Below are 13,979 nucleotides of genomic sequence, written 5' to 3' on the forward strand. Positions count from 1 at the left end.
ACTGTCTAATGCGAGATGATGAAGCACCACAGCCACATGGCATCTTTTAAGAACCAAGCAGAATTGACCATGAAGTTTGGGGGATAACATATTTGAGGCCTTGGATTTGACTGCAAGCACTGTGGCAAAAAATAATAAAAACATAGGTGGAAAGCCAGATATGTGAGTCTCCACCTTTAATCCCAGCACTCAGAAGACAGAGGCAGAACAAGGTTACTCTGGTAAACACACTGAGATGGGTGAGGTAGACTTTGGTACTATAATCTCTTTCAAGGAATTGTAAAAGAATCATGAAGTCCTAGGCACATTTGAAAAACAAGAATATCTTATAACACCCATGAGAAACAAAATTTCTGTGACAGTAACATAGACACTGAACCACTAAGTACCCCCACCATGTATCTATTAGACTCTGCATAAACTGATTCTGAGAAGATGAAGAGAGTCCAGTTTTGTGTTACTGAGATATTGTCTATATACAGAATTTTTAGTTTATATCTCTTATAGTTAAGGCTACATGAAAAACAAAACAAAAACAGCACTCTAAAGCTATTTATAAGTATACACCACAGCAGGGGAAAACACGTGCTTTTCTGGATAACTGAACAGCAGTTATCCATGCCCAAGGGTAACCTGATCATCATCACTGACCTCTTGACCAAAACATACACTCGTTTGCTAAATCTTGTAGATAGGGCATTATAAAAGTGCAAGCTGTGAAAATAAGCAAGACGATCCAGCAGAAATAGATGAACTCAAAGGACAAAATAAAGCCAGCCAGATGCTGAGAGCTGGGCAGAAGGTGGGAAAAGAATATGTGAAAGAGAAGCAGAAAAGCCAAGTTAGAAGCTGGCACTTCACAAACCCTGTGGTCACTCAGACACTAAGTCCCTGAATTTCTCACTTCCGTTCCCATCACACCCAGAACCATGATTCAGGGAGTGTGGAGAAGAGCTCTGCTTGGGTGTGGTGGGTAGGGACTGGAAGGACAGGCACCTCCCCAAGCAAGGATTCCTCTTGTCAGTGAAGGGACAGGACAGGGATAAGGCAAGGGGACAGCAGGCTAGGGCATGTGAGAGGGCATCAAGTACAAGGTGCTACCTACAATGTTTCCTTTCTCAGAAGATTATGAGAAAAAAAAATCTCCCAATAGATTAATATAATAAGCTACTCCAACACTGATAAATTACTGTTCCAATTAATTTTTACTAATCTCCTTGTCCACTTAGAAATCTGTCACATAACATCATCTGGAAACATTTCAGTATGTAGTTCTAAAAGACTATGGCTTTCAAAATACCCAGCCTACCATTATCACAATACTTTTAACTTAAATGTCAGTTTTTAACATCAGTTTGAATTGGAATTTGTGAGTTCAAAAGTCAGCACTGACTGACCTATTTCTAAATTCTGTTCTAACCTAAATATTGTCCTACATCTCATTTCTCCCTTGACATGTCATTTGTGAGGAAACCAAGTCCCTGCTCACTGGTAAAACTCACAGGGGTGTGAAGCAGCAGCACAGGGTCCCTTAGAGGACACGCTGCCGTCCTGCCACTCACTCCTGCCAGATTCTGAACCCGACAGATCTCAGGTCACAGCATTCACTTACTAGGAGATTTTAATAAGCAAAGGACATACTGATTCTGTGGTTAGGCATAAACTAAGCTGGCACACACAGACATTACAGAAAAGGTGCAGCGCTGACAGTAAACAGGCAGCCTTGCTTAAAACAGAACAGGGAGGGCAAGCAGCCACAGCCGGTTTTTAGGTGCTCCAGGGTAATTTTATCTCTGTCATTTCACCTACGCATACCTAAATATGGAGCAAACTGCACATTTCTACCTCACTCGTAACAAAGGATTCTAGAAATATTCTGTTTTATTCCGGCCTTGGGGGAAGGGATGTAGCAGGTAGCAAAACAAAGAGACAGATGGAGTAAACACCCAGCCCCCAGCCTGCGTCTGCAGCGGCAGCTGCTGGTTTTCATCATATTGCTGTTTTTTTTTTTCCTTCTTTGTTTCAGAGCTGGAAGCCAGGAAAGGGTGGAGAAGGGGAGGGGATGAGGGGCAGGACTTCATCAGCGTTACGGAAAGTCATCTGATCGGCTCCTCCAATCCCTGGGCTCTGACCTCACAATCTGGAACTTGAGCCAAAATGGCTCAACTGCGCACACACCGTGGCCAAAAGGAAAACTGCAAGCAGATCAGAAAAGTAAGACCTCCTTGGAAGTACTTTTTGCAGGTATCCTTGACAATAGAAAATGTGTACATGAACACACACACACACACCCCTAATCTAATAGATCTAAAAAGAAACTCACTGCTCCTTACAATAGAGTTTTAACTGCAGTAAGATCTGGAGAGGAGAATGGCTCCATCCACTCTGCAGAAGAGGCTCCCTTCATTTAAATGGGATTCCCTTGCCCCCGGGATCATGGAGAAACTGATTTTTTTTTTCCCCCAAATAAAACTAACTTAACCCAGGATCAGTATGGAAAATGAAGCAAATGCTGTTGCCTGTTTTGCTGAACTCTGCTCTGTAGACAGTAACTGGACTCCAGTACTTCTTTCTAGAAATATCTTGAATATAGTTAATTTTCCTTCAAATTCTTTTATCCTTACTATAATGATATAACATTATTGTAAACTTACAGGAAAAAAATCTACTTAAAAGGCTTAACAAAAATATCCCATATTCTGGTCTCTACCCTTCTTATATTTCTACACAGTCCCCTGTAAAGCAGCTGTGAGAGGGCATCTATAGCCTGCTTCTTGGTTCTCAATGAGCCTCGTGCCAGAGACTCTTCTGGATCATGGGAGTCTTCAGATGGTACAAACACAGGATAATGGGTTCTGGAGCAATTTATCTTAAGTGCAAACAATCATATGGGGAACAGTAATGAACAAACGGAAAGACATAAAAACAGGACAGGGAAGAAGAGGGACTTCAGCAGGAAGGGCTAAGAGAGGCCGATACAGGGGACTACAATCAAAGCACACATAAGCAAATTGTGAAAGGGTCATTTTTAAAAAAAGGAAACAAAAAGCTGAGATAAAAGCAAGAAAACAATGAGCTGAACTAGCCTCATCCCTGGGAATGCCAGACTCCACCACGGAGTAGTGTCCTGTGTCCGGGACACAAAAGCTCTGCCCCTGCCTCAGTGCCTCGCTCAGCTCGTAATCTGGAAGTATTCTGGTAGAAAATGTCGGTCTCCTGTTTCCACGCCCCAGCTGTGAGGCCTCAGGATGAGCTGTGTACGGTTAGGGTGTCGGCAGCAACTCCCAAGACGGTGTGTTAAGTAAGAGGGGTACAAAGAACAAGAGGCCAAACATACGAGCTGGAGCTGGAGCAAGCGGAACAATGTCAGCAGAAGTGTAAAAGAGCAAAGACTATTTGAGTCCTCTATTTGTGATATATTCTTGTGTTTACAGTAACACTTAGAATGTAAGTGACCAAGGCTTTTTACATGAAGAATTCTGAAGCTACAGCATTGAGGTGTAGGGCAGCATAGAATGTATCTTGTGGTCAACACAGGAAGAACAAGAATTCATATTTGTACTTGCTTATAATTGCATTAAAAAAAAACCCCTGAAACAGAATTAAAAATCAAAGCATGATTATTTCCTGAGGGTGAGAAAGGGAGACTGGAATAAAGGCTGACTGGGAATGAGGTTGCTTTACAGCGTCTTCAGTACTGAAATACCTGTGCTACCCCTGCTGAAGAACAAGCACAAGCACAAACAAAAGCCAGAGCAAACATCTCTTGGCAGAAACACTCTCCCAACTTCATGGTCAGTAACAGCAAACAAAATGCTTCAGACTCAAGAATTCTTAAAGAGCAGAAGGTTAAGGGTCCTTGAGATCAGTGAGTTTTCCCAAGGTAGCAGCTTTGGCTCCAGTAGGTAGCAAGAGCGCTCCAATATGTAGCACAGCCTAGTTCTTCTACCATGCTTCCTGGAGACCTTGCTCTTTCTCATGACAACATCTCTGCTCTCCACAGCAAGAGTGTAGCCAGACTTGCTCAGGAGCTACGTATGCAGGGTCCCTGTACTCTCCCATCCTGATGTCCTCCTGCTTTGTTGCACAAAGGTGATGACACCCATCTCTCTAACCCACTCAATCTCTACTCACAAGTTTCCAGCTCTTCACTGACCCCAGGGAACTTTAAAACATCTTCCGTGATGCTACTGAGATACGAAGAGAAGAATAGCAAGAAAAGAATTTTATAAAAAGCAAGTGCCTAAATAATGCTTGTCAGAAGTCAGTAGGAAAAAAAAAACAAACAAAACCTTTTTTCTAATTAATTTCACACTACTGCCTTAAGGACCAGGTTACACATATAGCTATTCTAATACAGGCAATGAGATGTTAATAAAATAAAAGCAGAGAGCAGCTTCTAGCTTTTGGCAGACAGCGGGAGGACAGAGAAGAAAAATGAATACTGGGTAAGCACCGAGCCACACCACCCAGTTTGTGTGCTAGAATGCACGCTCACCACGATTTATTACTTATATTCTCTGGAGGCAGAGCCAGGAGTTCTAACTTCAACATCCCCTTACCAAACCTTATGCACACCAAAGCTTGAGGTTGAATGGTACTAAGGAACACTTAAATACAGTCAGAAGATGGCAGAAGCTTAGGCTATACTGATCCTCAGAGTAGATGATCAAGGTATCAATAAATACACTGAAAAGGCCTTTTTAAAAAATGGGGCTGGAGAGATAGCCCAGTGGTTAAGAGCACTGACTGCTCTTCCAAAGGACCCAGGTTCAAGTCCCAGCACCCACATGGCAGCTCACAATTGTTCCAGGAGATACGATACTCTCTCTCACACAGACATCCATGGAGGCAGAATACCAATGTAAAAAAAAAAAAAAAAGTCTATAATGTTAGATGATAACCTGGGTTTGAACAATAGTTTCAACTTGTGCCTATCTCTAATATTGCAAGATAGGCAAATACCAGAGTTTATTAGCTGTAAAATTTGAACTGTGTTGATACAGTAAAAATTTTAAAAATATAGAAGCATCTAATGTTTGAAGTAAGTAGCTTTTCAGTAAAAAACTGTGACAGAAATCGATTATGATTATGTTAAAATATAGTCATATATTTTAAACTACGAAATTCACTAAAATAAACCTCCCGTTAAGCCCTCTGAAAAGAAGGCTATGATTTCATGAGGCTATCAGACTAAAAAGCAAACACTGTCCGGCCTCAGGACTCCCAAAGAAACAATGATCTTACTCTTAAGAAGCAAGACTCTATTGCACCCGGAGACAAGATCCCTCTGTAAAGGGTAAAATCTGACAGGCAGCATCTTGCTTTAATTTTACTGAACAGCTCGCAAATAACCCTCCTGGTCGGCAGAGGGCGGTGTCGTACCAGTCTGCATCTCACAACAGCGGCAGGAGGTCGCTCTCTAACGTGACTGCATCACAACAGTCACGTAACAATGACACATCAAAAATAAGAGAGCTCCATGTGCCATCTGGTGGCGAAAAGGAGAGGAGCACTGTTGCTTAGAGATTCTCAGATCCCTGAAGTTTAGAAGGAATTCAAGTTAAATTATCTTAATCAGATGACGTCCTCCCTTAAATCTCCACTAGTAAGTGTGACCAGGAACTACAGCAGCAGCCTTCAAACAAAAGTTACAAACTTTCCACCTAGTTTTAGCTCTTAATCTCCCAAGACTCGCTCTAAGAAAGCAGTAAGTTCTCCTGTCTCACCCTTGGTACCTAAAATAAAGAGGGAAAAAACCTAACTCAACCAAAAACAGCAACAAAAGCCCATAAAGTTGAAGAACAAGAATCAGAGATTATGATTGACTGTGCAAGGACAGCAATTTCAAAGAAGGGGAGGAGAAAAGTTACAGAAGCAGTTGAGGCCGGGAGTCGTCTCTGTTCTCAGCAATGTCACGCACAGACAAGGAAAGAGGCGGTGTATGAGGGGAACCTCTGCTGGAATTTCATGCATGAGTAAAGGGATTAAAACAAGATACATTTCCCTCATCAGACATTCCTTACTTTTGGTGGGAGTATGAATGGGTACAAATGTCACCTTTCAGAAACCACTATGCAGAAATATAAAGTATACAAAGACAAATAGGATATTCCTGTGGTCATGTTTGTAAAAGTACTTAAAATCCTCAATGAGGAGGGTTCAGTTTTGTATAAAACTTGTCTTAATCATGACAGAATACAACTGTCCATTTGAAATAATCCAATAACATGAAACTTTTAAAAAGCAAGGCAAGTTTATATATAACATCAAGAAATGGTAAAGGACGTTACACAAAATACACAACACTATTTAAAATATGGAATCCATTTGCTGTACTAAAAAGTATGTTTAGACAATTATTATAATTGCTCCTTAATTTTCCAATTAGGTTTTATTTGAAGTTTCCCTTGATTTTTTTCACATCAACTAAATCTGAATTAATTACATAAACAACATATGTATAGAAAAGGAATGGTTAATCATGGTCACCACAGGGAAGAAGGGAGACTGTTGTATATTTTCAGGATATTCTACATATTTGTGGCAATGATGGTTAGTCATTCAGGAACTGCCTTTGGACAGGACCACAGTAACATAAAATGGGGACATGGTGGTATAAGCTTTGGAAAGTTCCCATTTGGATTGCTTCGATCTTCTCGATGGAATGCTGGGCCTCTCAGAGAAAAGACGTTAAGTTAGTAATTTACAAGAGTATGAAATTGAGTAGGTTAAGAGTGCTTAAAGGGAGCTGGTGAGATGGCTCAGTGGGTAAAGGTACCTGGTGACCAGAGTGTGATTCTCCCAGATCCACATGTCAGGGAAAAATCATCTTTTGCAGGTTATCCTCTGACTTCCCCAAGTGCATCGTGGTACTGTGTGCTGCACCTCTACCCACACTAAATAAATCTAATAAAAGAATAAACACTGAAAAAACAAACAAACACGCAAGACTGCTTAGAGGTCAGCGTGACAGCATGTGCTAGCCTGGAGAAGAGCAAAAGACCGAGTCTGAGGTCCACCTGGGCTGCAGTGAGGCTAGACTAGACTGTGGTACTGAGCTCGGGGTCAGCAGGGGAATCATGAAACGCTGTATCAAAAACTAAATCAAACAAAAAATGCATAAAAATACTTAAAACATAACTGTATCAAAGGCCACACAATAGAACAGCCTGAGGAGAGGAAAATGAGGAGCAAGCAGAGACAACGAGATCAAAATAAGAACACTTACTAAGGAAAGAAAAGAACGCGTGCTCCAGGAAGGTGTGTGTGTAATATTCCAGTAATAGTCAGAGATACACAGCCACAGATCCAGTGCAGACAAAGTAGAAATCACAAGAACCAATCAAGCACGAATGAGAGAGGCCCTCAGTGAAGAAAAATACCAGAGCAATGATTACTATGTTTAGCCATGGAGTTTCAGGTGAGGAGTGAAGTCATCAAGGTGAAAGACAGGCTAAAAGTTCCAGTGTCCAAAGCCAGAGCACTGCTGAGGTTGCAATACTAAAGAGAGAAGAGGATGGGCTGTAGACACATTGTCATTGTCAGTGGTAACACTTGACTAGCATGTGTGAGGCCCCGGTTTTGCTCTTCAGGAAACGGGGCAAACGGGGCATGGGGAAGCATACAGGACCAGCACAGTGGTAAACCAGCGAGCTAGTAGAAGGGCTGCAGCTATTTATAATGAACACAGGAGAGGAGAGGTGAGGAAGGGTGGAGGTTAAGATCAGAAAAACAGAGATGTGTGCGGCAGGAATCGTAGTAGAATCACGACCCTTCATAGAGTAACTGGGGAAATTCAGGGCTGCAAGATGGCTAAGTGGGTAGAGCACGTGCCACCAAGGCTGCCAATCTAAGTTGGATAAGGTACCTCCTGAAAGTTGTCCTGCAACCTCCACATGTACACTGCAGCTTGCACACATCCTGGACCTACTAAGGAAATGATTACGAATGATATTGTGGAAAGTTAAACTAGAAGTAGCACTGAAGAATGAAGAAGGCCAGAGTTTCAGTTTGTTGAGATCTCAAGAGTAACAAAGAATAGACAGATGCTAACACAAGGGAAGTGGGTGACACAAACTGGTATCAGATTCCAAATTGATTCTAGCAGCGTCTGAAAGAGATGTCACAGAACAAAGCGGACAACACTGGTTCCACTGGGGTGAGGATGACAGAAGAAAAGACGAGAGGCCAAAAGGGAAAGCAATGCTTTCTACATCCCACACCATCCACACAACAAAATACTTCAGATGTTAGGTGGAAGACAATTAAAAATACACAGGCTCTTAGACTGAAATACGAGAGATGGAGAAGGAGACGAGTGGAGCTTCCTGGCAACAAAAACTTGGCACAATACTGAATTCTGTAGATCCTCAATATATGTCAGAGTATAAGAAAGGATATTTACAGGCTCATTTCTACACCACAGGTGAGAGAGGCAACAACAAAAGATACATGTAGTACACTATCCAGTATAAACTGGATCCCTTAAGACCCAAGTAACAGGTAGATTTTTGGTTTTAGATCACAAGGAACTTCCCAAATGCTTTGTGCCAACAATCTTGCCCTACTCAAAATTCATGGCAAACTAGTAAAGAAAAGCTAACAACCCCAAGTAGGTGTGTGTACAGTACTCTGCTTCTAATATACACTTTTAAATGGACAGAACAGACATCTCCCTGCCAAGAGACTCATGACCAGGGAAAGTAGGGTGAGCACTTACAATCTTCTTTCTAGAGGTTTAAATGGCAGAAGCTATGAAATTCCCTAACATTGCTGGGCATAGTGCTCGGCACCTGTAACCCCAGCACTCAGGACCCAGAGGCACAAGTTCCCTGTGACGTCTAGGCCAGCCAGTGATAAGACCCTGTCTCAAAAAGTAACAGCAAAAAATGTATAAACACTAATAAAGATACAACTGGTGAGTGCCACCTAGTGGGCAGAAGAGTCACAGGGAAATGTCAAATACCCTCAACTTTTGATGGGGAAGATTATTGCCTCCCTCAACAGGCTCCTACCAAAGCCTAAAGCTAACACAAAGCCAGGCAGGAGCAACAGACAGGCCAATTTACAGGAACAAAAGAGCTCAGAAACAAGAAACTAAATCTGAAAGAGAACCGGCCACATCCATCTTAGGATCTGTTTCTGTCTTTTGGTAAAAGATGCACACATTCTCCCTGTTTCGCTTCCCTCCCCTTCCCTTTCTTTGTGGTACAAGGAATTGAACCCAGGGCAAGGGTAAATATGCCTGCCCTTAAGCTGCTTACTAGACATGGACTGCAATTCTCCTGCTTCATCCTCCTCAGAAACTGGGATTATAGGAGTATGCCAAAAGTCTCAGCAGAGGCATGCGTATTTCGAACTTTAAAAAAGCAGTGGTTGGAGGCATCTTGACTTTAGGAAGCAGGTGTGTAGGGTAGATTTTTTTTTTCACTTCCTATTCTTAGAGGAGTTGATAGGTATAAAAGAACTTTACGTATCAGTACAACATATAGGGGATACAGATACGTTTAATAAATAGTGGAAAGAAAATCAGGTTTAAAATGTAAAGAAATAATGCAATATAAAGAAAATCTAGCCGGGTGGTGGTGGCGCAAGACTTTAATCCCAGCACTTGGGAGGCAGAGGCAGGCAGATTTCTGAGTTCGAGAGCAGCCTGGTCTACAAAGTGAGTTCCAGGACAGCCAGCAAGGCTATGCAGAGAAACCCTGTCTGGAAAAAAAAAAAAAAAAAAAAAGAAAGAAAGAAAGAAAAAAAAGAAAATCTAGTGTCTACAGAACTCCTTATTAATACTGGAGAGCTATTATGCTGAAAACACTTTATAAGGGCCTCTACCACACTAGTTTTGCTAGAGTTGAATACATTACAACCAGAAGATAGCTCCTCTTCTCTAATCCTACACATACATCCAGTACCTAGTTGGCTTTCCCTAATCTAATGTTTCTGACTGCCCTCACAAGACATCGCTGCCAACAAAGGGATGTTTGCACCCAACTAAAACAAGGCTAAAGCAGCTGCATGCACTCTCGGTAGGGTTATAGGCTTTTCAAGGTTCCCAGGAAAAGCAGTCGTCTGTGAGGCAAAGATCTAGAACAAAACTTCAGAGTCATAAATTTGAACTTACTATGTGGTCTAGAATGTTATTTAACCCATATCTCCATGTCACTTTGTGAGCTGAGATATTCATAGCACAATAGTGTGTATTTATCTCATTCTCTTGTACCATCAGTGTTAAGACAGAGATTTTGGAAGCACTTGTTTCAGTACTGAGATGGAACTGTAGCTCAGTGGAGAGTATCCAGCACCAAACCCCTCCAACACAACACAGGGAACTGGCTCAGTATTCAGTTTAATACTCAAAACTACTTCTGAAGGCATTAAGGACCAAGGCCCTTTACTGATGACCTTGGGCAGTTCATATCACTGAAAACAAAGTAAACCTCACTGTTGTACTGTACACGTCTGGGTCCTCCTTACTTCTCAAATTTTAAGAGCTCAAATCCCTTCCTTCTAAAATTCTAAAATAAAGGCAAGCACACTGAAAGTTTTAGAAGAGGAGGAGGAAGAGGAATTATTATTGTTGTTGTTGTTATTATTATTATTATTTATATGGAAACCATAGGCTAGAAGTCACAGCACCTGGATCTGGTTAATGTAACCTTAGGAAAGCTCTCTAACTATTGAGTCTGTACCTGCACAGAAGAAACACAATCTACTGTTTCCTAAGACTTCACTGTGGGCCAATTTATGAATGGGTAGCCCGTTTATGAAGTGGCCACTTGAGCCAACTTTCTCCCTTGTAGCACTGTCGCTGCTGGTCTTTTGGGCTCTAGGGAGGAAAGGGGAAAAACTAGCAAATCAACCAACCTTCAAGCTCTAATTTCCACCTTCTAAAGAGAAAGTCCTTTACATACATCTAATCCTTTTCTCTAGTACTCAACTGACCCAACTAAAAGGCTCTTTTGCATTCTTACCTTTAGAAGCTGCAGAAACCAAGGGTCAGGAGGGAAAGCATCAGATATTGGAAAGAAATAGAACAGGAATTACACATGGTTCTTGGTTACTGTCAACAGTTTATAGTTTAGCCACCCAACCTCTCAAAGGCACTCACCAACCCCTACTAATTAAATAATCTGTCTGGAAATGACACTTTAAGACAGAAGCATAATCCATTTAATATTAAAACTATCAAAATGGGCCCAATCTGAGCTTTTGGTACCACGGTCTTATATCCTTGTTAGTTATACAGACACAAAATACTTAACAGTTCTCTTTCCTAACCCCAGGAACCTGATAATACAAGAACATTTTCTTTTCCTTGGAATGGAAAAATCAATGTCTCTCCGTCCTGACACTCCCTTTCCTACCCTTACCCAGTGAAGGGAAAGGCAAAGGAAACCCACTTAAGGGACATGGTAAGCTCTCCATGTCTGGAACTTAAAAGGGAGGGTACTCACTCTTGGTCTGGGCGGAGAAGGCAAGGGTAAGTTTGGCAAAAAGTTCATTGTTCTCAAAGCGGTCCTCCTTCACCTTTGTCCAGAAGCAGTCCTGGGAAAGGTCCTCAGCCACAAACTGTGCAAAGAGACATGGGATAAGAGCTACTAGGGTCAACACTAAACGCCCTATGCTAGGACTGACTAAGAGCCAACAAAAGGGACTCTAATTCTCAACAACGTTGACTAGCCTGTGCTGAGAATCAGACAGTAGCTGTGCCCTTCATGGGGGAATCAGAAATAATAATGTTTCTGGTCTGTCCACTGGTAATCAGTCAGGAATCAAAAACAGTTATGCTGATTTTCTTCCTAACCCCAAATCTCCTGGTTTCAGAAGCATTAAAGTCTCATTCCCAGTGTTCCTTGCTCTACATACCCACATCAATCTGGCTATGTTTTACTTGGTTTCTAGAAGCAAAAGACTGAGCCAACCACAGGGTTTACCAGCACACTTTCAGTCAACCGCACTCTAGAAAAATGGTAACTGTTAAATTACTGTGGTGCTCATATTATCAGAGAAAGGGCAAAATGTATTAAGTGAGGTTAAATTTAATTAAGACATATTCACACAGGGTCCACAGATCTTTCTGTGGTAACATCTGAAATATAGATGTTATACAAACATAAACACAAGTAGAACCTAAAGATGGACAGACATGAGCCCTAACACTGGGTAGCCTACCCATGCACAAAACATAAGGCAAGGCAAGCAGTTTAATATCTACTGACGAAGAAAAGCTTACCTTGGACCAGTTTGGCCTCCGGAGCTGCACCTCTGGCTTATAAACTTTTTTGGGGGTTAATCCAAATGGCAGAACTGGGGCCGCAGGAACCCCAAATCCAAAGGGGGGAGGTGGAGGCACGCCCATACCAGGTGGAGGTGGAGGAATGCCAGGTGCTCCAGGAAAAGGGGGAGGGGGAGGAGGCAGTCCTGGTCCTCCAGGCAAGGGAGGGGGTGGGGGAACGCCAACACTTCCAGGCAAAGGAGGAGGTGGTGGTGGTATACCTGTACCTCCAGGCAAAGGGGGAGGTGGGGGGATGGCAGTAGCCCCAGGCAAAGGGGGAGGTGGGGGGATGGCAGTAGCCCCAGGCAAAGGGGGAGGTGGGGGGATGGAAGCAACTCCAGGTAGAGGAGGAGGTGGAGGGATGGCAGCACTGCCAGGCAACTGGGGGGGAGGGGGTATACAAGCACCTCCAGGTAAAGGAGGAGGTGGAGGGATACAAGTACCTGGAGGCAGAGGAGGGGATGGTGGGACCACACCTCCAGGAAGAGGAGGTGGGGGTGGGGGAGGTGGAATAACAGTGCCAGAGTCACCAGGCAGAGGAGGGGCAGGGGGAACAGCAGCACTGCTAGAAACAGAAGGTGCAACAACCACAGCAGAGAGAGAAGCCATTTCATTCTTGGCATCTTCTAGTTCTTTTGACAGCTTGGCAACCTAAAGAAGCAACACAAGAAAGTACTTCTGACCCTACTTCAAGGATGACTGGAGTTGGAAAGGACCTAAGAAATCACTTAACCCAACTTTCTGTTTAACTACAGACAGACTGAGTGGTCACAAGATCACATGACTCTCCTGTCACAAAACTAGAACTCAAGTCTTTGTGTTCTTATTTTAAGTGTGCTTTGAGTTTACTCAGTATAAAACTGAAGTATGTGCAGGCAGCCCCACAACTGTGCAAACAAGTCAGCAGGACTGCAGGTCGTCTAAGCATTTGTAACTGCAGAGAAAAGAGAGTGAGGCTGTCAGAACCATAAGCTAAGGTGGACGGAAAAGCAAGTCAACATTAGTGCTTACCCCTAAGTGTGTTATTTCTGGATACTGCTGTAAGCAACTTTTATCACGCTTTACATTTTTCTGTATTTTCTAAATTTCTGTCTTATATATATATTTGCTCCCAAAACTAAAAACAGTAAATGAGAGTTTAAAACACCATCTAATAACTGCTCTTCCCTCGCACGGGGAGCCTAAGGAGCCAAGAACAGTGTAGCCGCATGGCCAGCAGAGCTGAGCTACAGAGAGCAGCTGCAGGCACGCAGCCATCCCTGCTCAGACGTTACCTCTCCTGTCAGCTTGGACACCTCTGCCTCCAGGTCTTGTTTCTGTGCAGTGATCTGCTGCTTTTCAGAATCCAAGGCATCCTTTTCTCCTTGAAGATCCTGAAGTTTCTGCTCAAAGTCATTTTCCATCTTTTTCATTTCTACTTGTAACTCGTGCCGCGCTGTTAATTCTGAATCCAACTAAAGAAAGGGGAGAAACCAACTCAGGCTCCAGCAAACTTTCTGTTACAGCTCAGCTGTCAGCACAAACCTAGAGTTGCCTGGGAAGAGGGACTGCAAATGAATCACTGCTCAAATCAGATTGGTCTGTGGTTCCTGTTTGTGACGAATCCTCCTAACTGCTGACTGATGCAGGAGGATTCAGGCCACCATGAACTGTGCCATCCCTAGCTAGGCAGGTAGACCTGGGATGTGTAAGAGGTATCGAT

At 42.8% G+C, this 13,979-nt stretch overlaps 1 protein-coding gene across 4 annotated transcripts in view; it reads right to left on the minus strand.

Moving 5' to 3' along the window:
• The window catches only part of Diaph1 (diaphanous related formin 1), a 92,022-nt gene that overhangs the window by 34,641 nt on the left and 43,402 nt on the right, over positions 1 to 13,979 (minus strand). For all 4 annotated transcript variants that reach the window (NM_007858.4, NM_001305980.2, NM_001305981.2 and 1 more), the window contains 4 exons: positions 13,552 to 13,731; positions 12,236 to 12,928; positions 11,457 to 11,571; positions 10,974 to 10,982 (listed from right to left, as the gene is read on the minus strand). In NM_007858.4, the coding sequence (NP_031884.1) occupies positions 10,974 to 10,982; positions 11,457 to 11,571; positions 12,236 to 12,928; positions 13,552 to 13,731 (997 nt within the window). The remainder of the gene's footprint in view (positions 1 to 10,973; positions 10,983 to 11,456; positions 11,572 to 12,235; positions 12,929 to 13,551; positions 13,732 to 13,979) is intronic.

This window comes from Mus musculus, chromosome 18, assembly GCF_000001635.26.
Source record: "Mus musculus strain C57BL/6J chromosome 18, GRCm38.p6 C57BL/6J".
Taxonomy (NCBI): Eukaryota; Metazoa; Chordata; class Mammalia; order Rodentia; family Muridae; genus Mus; species Mus musculus.